We start from the raw sequence: 12473 nt of genomic DNA on the forward strand, positions 1-12473 counted from the left end.
TGATTCCAAGTGACGCTCGAGTCACTCGCTTTCATCTTCGTTATCGTCATCGTTGTTATTGTTTTTGTCCTCGTCCTCACTGTCGGTTTTCGCCGGTTTTAAATCCTGTATGTGTATCTGTCGCAACCACTTTCCTCGGTTATTTCGGAGATCCACGATTACCGGCGAAATTAGCCGACGGACCTCGTACGGCCCGCTGTATTTTGGCGCCAATTTCGCGTTAAAGCTTTCTGCCTTTTTCGACAGGAGATGTTCTTTCCTCCATACCCATTCACCGATTTTTGGTTTCCACGCTCGTCTTCTTAGATCGTAATAAAGCTTCTGCTTTCCGAAGGCTCTGGCGAGGTGGATGCGGACTAACTCGTACGCTTCTTCAAGCTGTTTTCTAACGATTTCTGGTGCAGGTGTTCCTTCGTCTGATGGCCCCTCGGACATCGGAGATACAAGCTCGCGGCCGCAATTAAGATAGGCCGGTGTATATCCGGTAGCGTCATGTGCTGCGGTGTTGTACGCGAATTGCAGAGATGTTAGTTTCTCGTCCCATGTCTTCTGATCCCTGCCGGTGAATTGGGCGATCATTGTTTTTATCGTCCTGTTTGCTCACTCTACCGGATTACAATGCGGAGCGTATGCCGGTGTCGTCATGTGTTTTATTCCGCACTCTCTTAATCTCTGTTCCAGCTGTTTTGATCTCAGCTGGGTGCCGTTATCGGAAAGTAGACTGTCTGGCTTTCCGTGCATGAGGATGACGTTGTTTGTCATTGCTTGTGTGACCGCGTCGGCGGTTGCCTTTCGTAGCGGCACCAGCTCTACCCACTTCGAAAATCGGTCCAGCATTACCAGTAGCCAAGTGTGGCCCTTTTTTGATCGTGGTAATGGCCCGATCAGGTCAATGCTGACTTGCTCCCAGGGACGTTTGACATCTGTGGCGTGCAGCTTCCCTGCCGGTCTCTGTTGTGCTGCCTTATAACTTTGGCAGTTCCCGCAGTTCCGTACGTATCTCGCAATGTCCCGGAACATGCCTGGCCAGTAATAACCTTCGGCTATTCGTGCGATTGTCTTCGCGATTCCTAAGTGCCCTGCTGTTGGCTCGTCGTGGTAGCTTTTTATCACCTGCTGGCGCAGCGGTGCGGGGACGCACAACTTCCACTGCTCCTCGCTGCTCCTTTCCTTGAAGTCCAGGGAGTGAAGTATGTGCTTATAAAGTCGCCCCTCCTTGATTCGGAACTCCGGTCGTTTTTCTGGTTCTCGCTGTGTTTCTTTCCGGACGCGATCGTACCATCGGCAGCGCTTTATCTTTTTCGCGGCGCTGACTTCCGGGCAGCGCGAGAGCGCATCGGCTACCTTGTTTAGAACCCCCCGGCGGTACTTGATATCAAAGTCGTATTGCTGGAGCTCGAACACCCAGCGCCCCAGTCGTCCGGTCGGTGACTCTAGTTTTTGTAGCCATTTCAAGGCTTGGTGGTCCGTAACCACTGTGAACGCGTACCCCTCCAGGTAATTCTTCATTCTCCGAATTCCCCAAACGACTGCCAGGCATTCGAGCTCCGTCGCGCTATAGTTTTTCTCGGCTGAATTCAGCGTACGGCTTGCATAAGCCACGACTCGCTCGCCGTCGTCGTACTGCTGAGTCAGCACTGCGCCGAGTCCCGACGTGCTGGCATCGGTCTGCAGGTAGAATCGCCGCGCAAAATCCGGGCATGCCAAGACCGGTGCGGAAGTCAATTTTTCCTTAATCGTAAGGAACGCTTCGTTCTGATCGGGGCCCCAGACCCACCGCGCATTTTTTCTTGTCAGGTTCGTGAGCGGGGCGGTGATCGTGGAGAAATTCGCGATGAACCGTCTGTACCACGAAGCCATCCCGATGAATTGGCGTATTTGTTTGACCGTTCGCGGTTCCGGCCAATCGGCTACGGCGCTAATTTTTTCCGGGTCGGTTCTTATTCCTTCGCGGTCGATAATATGCCCCAGATACCGTAACTGGTCGACGCAAAATCTGCACTTGTCTGGGTTCAGTCGGAGGTGCGCATTTCGAAGGCGGCGGAAGGTTTCGGTGAGCAACTCGAGGTGTTGGTTAAAGGTTCTACTAATAACGATAATATTATCCAGATACACGAAGACATGAGGCTCTAAATCCGCCCCGAGAACAGTATCCAGCAACCGCTGGAATGTGGCCGGTGCCGAGTGCAGCCCGAATGGCATCACTTTGAAATGAAATAGGCCTTTCCCGGGAACTGTAAACGCCGTTATCGGCCTGCTTTCTGGTGTCAACGGGACTTGCTAATACCCGTTTTTTAAGTCTAGTGTGGACAAGTATCGTGCCCCCCTTAGTTTATCTAGTGTTGCGGTGATCTGAGGCAGCGGATATGCGTCTTTGTGTGCCGCTTCGTTGACCCGCCGGAAATCGATACAAAATCGATGCTTCCCGTCCTTCTTCTTTACCAACACAATCGGGGAGCTCCACGGGCTGTGAGACGGCTCGATCACGTCGTCTGCCAACATTTTTTCCACCTCCTCGTTAATGATAGCCTGCATAGCCGGGTTTCGAGGCCGGTACCTTTGTTTTATTGGCGTTGCCACCCGTAAACGGATCTCATGCTGAGTTTTGTCTGTGGACGTCTTCGAATTGACGCAGTTCTGTTTGTAGGAACTCTCCCAGCTTTTGCTTTTCGCCCGGGGTTTGAACGGCTAGTCCTTTGGTCGCGCTGCATCTAGGCCCTCCTCGCATGATATGTCGTGGTGGCGGCGGGATTCCTAACTGCAGTCTCGCCTGCAGATCTATGCCCAGTATCACTTCATCCTCCATGTGTGGGAGGATGATGAAGTTATGTGATATGGTTTGACCGTGCAAGCGTACTGGCAACCTCATTGCTCCTAAAGTCTCCCCTTGTGACTCATCGGCTAGCTGCACCTGCCCCCCTTTTTCGTAGATTCTAAATCCTTCCTCGATCAGTTTTTGTGCCGTGCCCCTATTTATGAGTGATACTTCCGATCCGCCGTCTAATAAAGCCTCGTATCTCTGGTTATGAATCTGGATCAATATATGCGGTCGCGGCGTAAATCTTACGCAGGGGTCGAGGTGTTGTTCGCGGCCGCGTTTACCTCGACCCCGGAAGCGTTTCCCTGTCGCGGATGGCAGTCCTTCGTTAGCACCCCATCGCGGCCACACTGCGAGCAGAATGTCTTTGCCGGTCTTCGGCATTGTGCTCGCGTGTGCCCCCTCTGTTTACAGCGCCAGCAGCACTCTCTTTTGTTATATACGGACGCCACGGCGGGCGTGACGGTCTTTTCTCTTTTCAGCGCTTCTTTCTGTTCCTGCTCTATGACTTCGTATTCCGCGGCTCGTGTCTGTAATTCGCTAATATTTCTAATGTCATCTATCCGGATGTAGTGTTTGTACGCGGGATTCATATTCTCATAAATGAGGTCGAGTTGCTCTTCCCGTGAGTACCCTCCGGCCCGGCGCATCAATGTCATCATTACCGTGACGTATTGCGCAAATTTTTCCGTTGACTTTTGGTGCCGGCCCATGATTTCTCGGCGAAGAGTAGCCGCGTATCGGCGCGGCAGATATTGCCGCCGGAAATCCGCCTCGAATTCCTCCCACGATCCCCACGAGTCGCGGTAATTCCTATACCATAAGAGAGTATCCCCTTTCAGCAATTCCGGGAGCCCTTGCAACAGTTGCCCCCGCGTAAATCCATACGCCTCCCGTAGTTCCCCCACCCTCTCTAAAAATGCGGCGGGGTCTCGTCCATCGAAGTGACACCCCCACTTGCGAATCTGGTTAATCGCTTTGTCCTCGTTAGTACTTAATCCGGGTGCCGTGGGCGTGTGGAATCCCGTGTTTCCGGGTGACGGGACGGTTAAATACAGTGCCGCGTTTGTCTGTTCCGTACGTGCTTCGAACTCATCGGGATGGTCTTCCGAGAATCGGTTCATTCGCTTTCGTAATTCCTCCAACGACCCCGTGTCGTCTAATTGAAATGACCTTGCCATTGCAACAAGTTGCTCCTTGCTTAACTTATATACCCACGCTTTCATTTCCGCTAATCCCTGTCTTGCCTCTAATAATTCTGTTCGGGAGCCAATGTCACGGACGATCTCCGCGCGTGCCGGTGGATAACCGCAGCCGGGATCAGGATTCGGTTGTCGGTTAGGCAAGCTTAAAGATTACGCTCGGAATTTTCGTCAGAAATAAAAGCGATACTTTATTCACGTTGAGTGTGTACGGTACGACGGTACGATGCAGCGGGTATGCGGTCGCGATGCACAAGTAACCCGTGCGTTATTATCTTTCGCGGGTTCATACGCTGGAATGCGCGTATACCGCGTGTGTTTACAAACGACGAGGTCAACGACCGTTTGACGTAGGGTGGCTCGCGTTTTTGTCGCGCGTCTGAGCTTTCGGTCTAGCCCCGTTTTTACGCCGGTGATAAGCGTACGGTTCTTGGAAATTCGCGAGTATTTCCTTGACGGAGTTCGGAAATTCCGGGAGCGCCGTGCCGACGAGAATGCCTCGTCCGAGGTAGCTCTCCTCTCTACCTCGAGGTGTATGCACCGGCGTTTAGGCGGTCGGATGGTAGACCGATATCGAGATCTCTCGATCGAACCGGAGTGCACTCTGATTCGGTTTCGCTCGGTCGGATAATGCTCAGATGGAAGGAGCCTGTGTCAAGAATCGAGAGTGCTCGATGGAGGAAGAGTGCTCTCTACCTCCTGATCTTGATAGCTGGCTAATTCTTTGGAGCGGTCTAGGTTTCGGATCGTTTCACTTGCGTGAGCGGATAGGAAAAATAGCTAAAGTCGCTAATTTGCCGAATGCGGCCTTTTTATACCGGCTAATTACCCGCGTCGGCGCGCGGCGGTATTACCCCTTCCGAACGGGTTTCGGAAAAACGGTACGGTCGGGCCCGTTCGGAGGGGTTCGGGAGTTCGCCGAACGCGGGCTTTCGCCGGTCGGCGGTTCGGGCCGCATCGGTGACGCTCGGTCGTTTACGGCTAATTTAGCCGAACGGCTTAAAGCCGTTTAAGCGGTACGTTGAACGTTTAAAAAATGTGGGCGCACCGCGCCCCTGCCTCTGCCCGGCGGGTGTTCTGCCGGGCGGCAGCTTCCGGCGGATCGCATGCCGGGAATACAGTAACGTGCAGGGGGTGCATCGTTACACGCGAGAGAGAGAGCGCAACGAAGATAACGCGAGACTTATAACTAGCGCGAGAGAGATAGCGCAAGAGATGGGAGCGCAAGGGAAAGGCGTGTAAATAACTGCAATTTTTTCTTTTTTCAATTAAAATACATAAAATTTATTAAAATGTGTCTGTGTTATAACACATTTGTGTGTGTGTGTGTTTAATAAAATAATAATAAAATACTTAATAATAATAAAATATAAAATTAAAAAAATTTTTAAATATAAAAGTCAATATAAAAATATAAAATATTGTAACGGGCGGTTTTTCGTGTACCGCGGAAACGCAATTATATGGATAGCCGTCGGGTCCAGGTGGCAGAATCAATAATTCGGTAACGCGGAAATATGTGTGCAATAAGTCTTTATTGTTTCCTGTGTGAATGTACAAATGTGTTGTGTATGCGCGTGTATATGTGCGTGTATAAATGTATATGTACAGATGCGTTGTGTGTGTGAATGTGTATGCGCGTGTATAAATGTATATGTACAGATGTGTCGAGTGTGTGTGTGTATAAATGTATCAATTATTTCCGGGCGCGATGCACTCGCCCGTTTCCCGGTATCGGCGCGTTATCGCTTTCTTGCGACTCGTCGGGCGTGTTTTTGTCGCGGTATTTATGCACGGTTCGTAGCGCTCAGCTGTTCGGCTTTAATTCGGTCGGCTTTAATCTTATTTGATATTCGGATCGTCTCTTAATAATTCCCAGATGGTTTGCGGGTTTTTGGAAGGCGTCGCGACGCTAGCGAGCGTCGGAGGCGGCTCTCGTTCCACCTCGTGAAGGCGCGACGCCTGATAAGGATCTTGGTTCGGAGGCGATTTCACAGGCGCCGATATCGATCGGCGGAGGCAGCGTTCTCACTACCTTCTGGCCTTGTTATTCTCGCAAGGATTTCTCTGAGCTGCTTTGCTTGCCTTCTGTCTAGCTTGGCGCTTGAGAGGATCGCAAGGATCTGTCTGGTTGTGCCGTCGAGAGTCCGTTTTATACTCGGCTAATTACCCGCGCCGGCGTATTCGGTAATTACACCCACCGAGCGGCGGTAAAAATCGGAGCGGTTCGGGTCCGCCCGGGGGAGTTCGGGGTGCCGAACGCGGGTTCTCAGCCGCCGGTAACGGCTCCCGACGGTAGTCTCTCAATAGTTGAGAGTCCCTGCCCGGTTGTTCTCTAAACGTTAAAAAATGGGCGCACTGCGCCTCTGCCATTGCCCGACCGATGTTCGTCGGGCGGCAGCTTCCGGCCGGTGTTCGCCGGGAAACGATGCATTCGGGGGTGCATCGTTACATCACCCCCCCCCCGCTAAATAACGCCTGAATTTGAGGCGTAGCCGGATCTTGGGGCCTATCTAATGCGCCGGTGGTAGCGCAGTTTGCCGTCGCGGCTAAACCGCAGGATCCACTGCCCGTCTGCGGTGCGTGGGCGGTATCGACGCGATACGTGGACCGCGAAGTGCGGGACCTCGAACACCAGGCCCGGTTCGATCTGGACGCGAATCGGCGGTGCGGGAATCGGGCCCATCGGCATCAGCAGCTCTGGCTCTGGTTCTGCTGGTGTTGCTGCCGGCCGATTCTCTCGGGCCGGTGGCGGCGGTCGGCGCTCGTAGGGCCTCGGTTGACGGTGTCTCGGCGGCGGCGCAAGCGGTGTCGCCAGGATAGCGGCCTTCCTGGCATTCTCTCGGTCGGACCGCTGGATCACGGTCCCGACCCGTGGCGGCCGGGGCTTCTCCGCGGGCTGCCCCGTTGGTTTCGTTGGTACGGTTTCTTCCTCGGCCAAGTAGGCGTCGATTGCGGCTACGATGTCGTCCGATTCGCTCGACATTTCGTTGCTTTGTGAGCATGATCTCGGTTGTTTAGCGATTATTCGGCCTCGTCATCGCTGTCGGTGGGGATGAGGTCGTCTTCTCCCGGATTATTTTTGTTTTGAGTCGTTGCCTTGAGGTCTTGAATATGTACGTGTCGAACCCATTTTCCCCGCTTGCTCCTCAGGTCGACAATTACGGGGGACACGTATTTCTTCACCTCGAATGGTCCACCGTATTTCGGCGCTAGTTTAGCATTGAAAGCGTCGGCTTTCTTTGACAGGGGGTGCTCTTTTTTTAACACCCACTCCCCTAGCTGCGGTTTCCAGGCCCGACGCCGCAGGTCGTAATATTTCCGCTGTCTTTGAAATGCCTGGGCCAGGTTGATGCGCACGAGCTCGTACGCCTCTTGTAATTTCTGGTGCATCGCGTCTGGTGTTTCTTGCGTCGTATTTTGCTCCTCGGTTTCGGCCGGCGAGGCGAGCTCTCTCCCGTGATTTAAATATGCAGGCGTGTACCCGGTTGCGTCATGCACGGCCGTATTGTACGCGAATTGTAATTCTGGCAGATGTTCGTCCCAGGTGCGGTGGTCCTTGTCCACGTACTGGCTGATCATTGTTTTTATCGTTCGATTCGTGCGTTCTACCGGGTTGCAATGTGGTGCGTACGCCGGGGTGGTTACATGTTTGATCCCGCTCTCCGCCAAGCGTTCCTCCAATTGTTTTGAGCGGAGTTGCGTGCCATTATCCGTGAGAATCGATCCTGGACGGCCGTGTTTCAGGATGACGTGGTTGGTGATCGCCTGTGTTACGGCATCGGCGGTGGCACGACGAAGAGGCACGAACTCGGCCCACTTCGAAAATCTGTCCTGCATGGACAATAGCCACGTATGCCCTCTGCGAGACCGTGGTAATGGTCCTACCAGGTCGACTGTCACTTGTTCCCATGGTCGCGTGATGTTGGTCGCGTGCATTTTCCCCGCTGGTCGGTGTTGGTTCGCCTTGTGTTTCTGACAATTTTGGCAAGCCTTGACATAATTTGCCGCCTCGCGGAACATTCCCGGCCAGTAGTAATGTTCGGCCAGTCTGGCTATGGTCTTGGCGATTCCCAAGTGCCCGGCGGTCGGGGCATCATGGGCCTTCTCGAACACCCTTTTCCGGAGCGGTTGTGGAACGCAGACCTTCCACTGCTGTGCCTCCGGTGTCTCCTTGAAATCGAGGCTGTGCAGCACATGTTTGTAGAGCCTCCCTTGCTCGATTCTGTATTCCGGTCTTGCGGCGGGATCGTCTTTTACCTCCTGGAGGATACGCTGATACCAGCGACAGCGTGTAGTGCGGGCGGCACAGCTCTCGAGTTGGCGCGATAGTGCGTCCGCGACGCGATTCAGAGTCCCGCGGCGGTATTGGATTTCCATGTTATATTGCTGCAGTCCCAATGCCCATCGCCCGAGACGTCCCGTGGGCGAGTCGATTTTTCGCAGCCACTTCAGGGCCTGGTGGTCTGTTACGACCGTGAAGTCGTATCCTTCCAGATAGTTGCGCATCCGGCGGATGCCCCATACGACGGCGAGACACTCAAGTTCTGTTGCGCTATAATTTCTCTCGGCCGCGTTGAGTGTGCGACTCGCGTAGGCAATAATATATCGGTCGCCTTCTTCGTAGCGCTGCGTCAATACGGCCCCGAGTCCGGTACTGCTGGCATCCGTTTGCAAACAAAAACGTCGCGTGAAATCCGGGCAAGCGAGAACGGGCGCGGAAATTAATCGCTCCTTGAGAGCGCGGAACGCGTTTGCCTCCTCGTCCCCCCATTTCCATCGGGCGTTTTTACGCGTTAGTTGTGTCAGCGGAGCGACTATGGTTGAGAAGTTCTCGATAAACCGTCGGTACCATGACGCCATCCCGAGAAATTGGCGGATTTGTTTTATCGTTGTTGGCTCTGGCCAACCGGCCACGGCACTAACTTTCTCCGGGTCCGTCCTGATCCCGTCTCGTCCCACTACGTGCCCCAGATATTTTAATTGTTCGACGCAGAATTTACACTTTTCCGGGTTCAGTCGAAGACGCGCTTCCCGAAACCTTTCGTCGAGCAGCTCGAGATGTTCCGAGAACGTGCGGCTAACGACGATTATGTCGTCCAAGTACACGAAGACGTGCGGTTCGAGGTCAGGTCCGAGGACGGTATCTAATAGCCGTTGAAAAGTGGCGGGCGCCGAGTGCAGCCCGAACGGCATGACCCGGAAGTGGAAAAGCCCTTTTCCGGGCACCGTAAAGGCGGTAATTGGTCGGCTCTCCGGCGTGAGTGGTACCTGCCAATACCCGTTCTTAAGGTCGAGAGTCGACAGATAGCGGGCCCCCCTTAACTTATCTAAGGTGGCGGTCACCTGGGGTAGCGGGTACGCGTCGCGGTGGGTCACCTCGTTTACGCGGCGGAAGTCGATACAAAAACGGGATTTGCCGTCTTTCTTCCGGACCACCACTATCGGTGAACTCCACGGACTATCGGAGGGTTCAATAACGCCTTGCTCCAGCATTTCTTCCATTTCGCGGTCGATTATGGCCTGCATGGCCGGATTCCGCGGCCGGTACCGCTGCTTGATGGGTGTCGCGTCTTTCAAGCGGATTCTATGCTGGATTCTCCCGGTGGGTCCGCCGATCTCTCCGAACTTCCGGAGTTCCCCCTCTAAAAATTTCTGGAGCGCTCGGTGCTCCTCTGGTGTCTGGCTGGCCAGCCCCTTGACGGCCCAGCATTGACCTCCCTCCCCGATAATGGACAGGGGCGGTGTCGGAAACAATCACACGCCCAGAAGGGCAATATGCGGAGACCATCAGTCTAGCCCGGCAGAAGATAAACCTGTCGGAGCTGGGCATTACAAACGTGAGGGCGAGGAAAGCCGCTACGGGGGCCCTCGTCTACGAGATCCCTGGCGAAGGGAAGAAGGAGAAGGCGGACCTCTTTGCCAACAAACTCATGGAGGTCCTGAAAGAAAAGAAGGGAGTGCGTGTGGCTCGACCATCCAAAAAGGGCGAACTGAGAGTTCGAGGGTTGGACGAGTCAGCCACGAAGGAAGAAGTGGTGGCGGAGGTCGCTAGAATCGGGGGCTGTTATGCCTCAGAGATAAAGACTGGCGAGATACGCACCCTACCCAAGATGATGGGGACATTGTGGGTGCGATGCCCCCTGCAGGCGGCAAGTAAAGTCGCTACTGCAGGGAGGATCACGGTAGGTTGGGTTACTGCAAGGGTGGAGGCCTTAAAGCCAAGACCCTTGCAGTGCTACAAATGCCTGGAGAGGGGGCACGTGCGCGAGAAATGCACAAGCGCCATTGATAGGAAGGGATCCTGTTATAACTGCGGTGCGCCAGGTCATAAGGCGAATGAGTGCACCGCTAAAACCAGATGCCCCCTCTGTGCTGAAGCTGGTCTCCCAGCCAATCACAGGGTAGGGGGAACCGACTGCCACCCGAAAAGGAAAGGGAAACCCAAAAATGGGGGAAAATCCACAAACCCTTCCCAAAAGGTGGCAGCGGCAGAAGAGGAGGTAGACGGCCCACCCTCGAAATCGAGGTCGGATACCGCCTCAGATAGGAAGGAAGGGGAACTCCCTAAACCCCAAAGGAAGCCAAGGAGTAAGGAAGCTCCCCGGGGAAAGAAGGAAAAGGGCACCAATGAGGTGCCGGTCGCTGATCTGATACAGCTGGAGGAGGTGATCATGGAGGAGGTCTAAACTTAAACTGCTAATGGTTAAGATAGGCCTCCTCCAGACCAATTTGAATCATTGTGCCAGGGCGCAGGACTTATTCACCCATGCCTTGGCTGAAGAAAAATGTGGGATTGGGATTGCGGCCGAGCCATATAAAGTCCCACCCAACCACCCTTGTTGGGCGGCAGACGACAACGGCTCGGTCGCAATCACCTGGAGGCAGGAGCTAGGCTCCCCCCCATGCTCCAAAATTGGAGCAGGGAGGTGCCATGTGGCTGTTGAATGGGGTCCATTGTGGGTAGTTGGGTGTTATATCCCCCCCCAGCATAAGAGACCCTGCTCAGTTCGGGGACGTCCTCGATGAGATCTCACTCATCATTCAGAGAAGACTCCCCGAACCAATTGTGGTGGCCGGGGACTTCAATGCCAAAAATAGGCTATGGGGTTCTCGGCAAACAAACCGCAAAGGCAGAGTCATGGAGGACTGGGCGGCGGTACTCGGCCTGGTCCTGATGAACCAAGGGTCGAGCAGCACCCTAGTCAGACCGCGGGGGGAATCCATAGTCGATCTGACATGGGCGTCTCCCTCTGCGGCTGACAGAATCGACAACTGGCGCGTGATGCCGCAAGAGACCCTATCCGATCATCTATATATTCGGATGAGGGTCGACGTCACGCGCCGAGGGGTGCTGAATCGCCGCCGAGATAGAGAGGACCCAACACCCAAAAGGTGGGCCCTTAAAAAACTGGATACGGACAGGTTGACGGCCATTATACTCTCGGAGACCTGGCCTGGTGTGGAAATTCCACTAGGTACAGAAGACCAGGTGGAATGGCTCGGGGCAATTATAACGAGAGCATGCGACTTTGCCATGCCCCGGGCCAGGCCGAGACCGCGCAGAGCGGCGTACTGGTGGACCGAGGAAATAGCGAATCTACGCAGAACCTCGGTCAATGCCAGACGCCGCTTCATCAGAGAAAGGAGGCGCGGTCCCTCCGAGAGTATGGAAGAAGCACTTGAGGGATACAGAGGAGCTAGAAAATCCCTCAGTGCGGCCATCAGAAAGGCCAAGGCAAAGACGTGGGACGAACAATTGTTCACGCTAGATTCGGACCCATGGGGGCGTCCATATAGGCTCGTTATGAATAAGCTAAGACATTGGGCGCCCCCTGTAACGGAGTCGATGGAACCCGAGGTCCTCGAAGACACCCTCTCTACCCTCTTCCCGGTGGCGGGAAGAATTCCCGAAATCCACCAGCGGGAACCGGTGGAGTGGGACGAGGGTTTCGAGGTATCCGACGACGAGATGGCCAGGGCCATCAAGAGATTACGGGCCCGAGGTAATAAAGCCCCGGGTCCTGATGGTGTACCCGGCCGGGTCTGGGTCCACGCCTTGGCCCACCTGTCCGGCACAGTGGCTAGGCTTTTCAGCTCATGCCTCCGGGAGGGATACTTCCCCCCAGTCTGGGAGAGGGCCAAATTGGTCCTCATCCCAAAGGAGGGCAGAGCAGCGGGCTGCCTTTCGGCATACAGGCCCATTTGTTTGCTGGACGAAGTTGGTAAGTTGCTGGAGCGCATCATTTCAAACCGACTCGTCCGGCACCTGAGGAGCGACGGTCCGGACCTCCACGAGGATCAGTTCGGATTCCGCGAGGGACGCTCAACAACGGATGCAATAATCCGAGTCCGTTCCCTCGTGGAGTCTGACACAATGGAGGGCAGGGTAGTTGTTGCGGTTTCGTTAGACATTAAGAACGCATTCAACTCCCTGCCCTGGGGCAAGGTGA

At 54.4% G+C, this 12473-nt stretch overlaps 1 protein-coding gene across 1 annotated transcript; it reads right to left on the reverse strand.

The window, feature by feature from the left end:
- Nucleotides 1-21: 21 nt before the first annotated feature.
- LOC145976347 (uncharacterized) lies at nucleotides 22-579 on the reverse strand. Its single transcript, XM_083107410.1, has one exon. It carries the CDS (start codon nucleotides 577-579, stop codon nucleotides 22-24), a length of 558 nt encoding a protein of 185 aa, XP_082963536.1.
- Nucleotides 580-12473: the final 11894 nt, after the last annotated feature.

The sequence above is a fragment of the Camponotus vicinus genome, unplaced genomic scaffold (genome assembly GCF_025532165.1).
Source record: "Camponotus vicinus isolate PSW18456_S1 unplaced genomic scaffold, iyCamVici1.0 SCAF_8, whole genome shotgun sequence".
NCBI classification, from domain to species: domain Eukaryota; kingdom Metazoa; phylum Arthropoda; class Insecta; order Hymenoptera; family Formicidae; genus Camponotus; species Camponotus vicinus.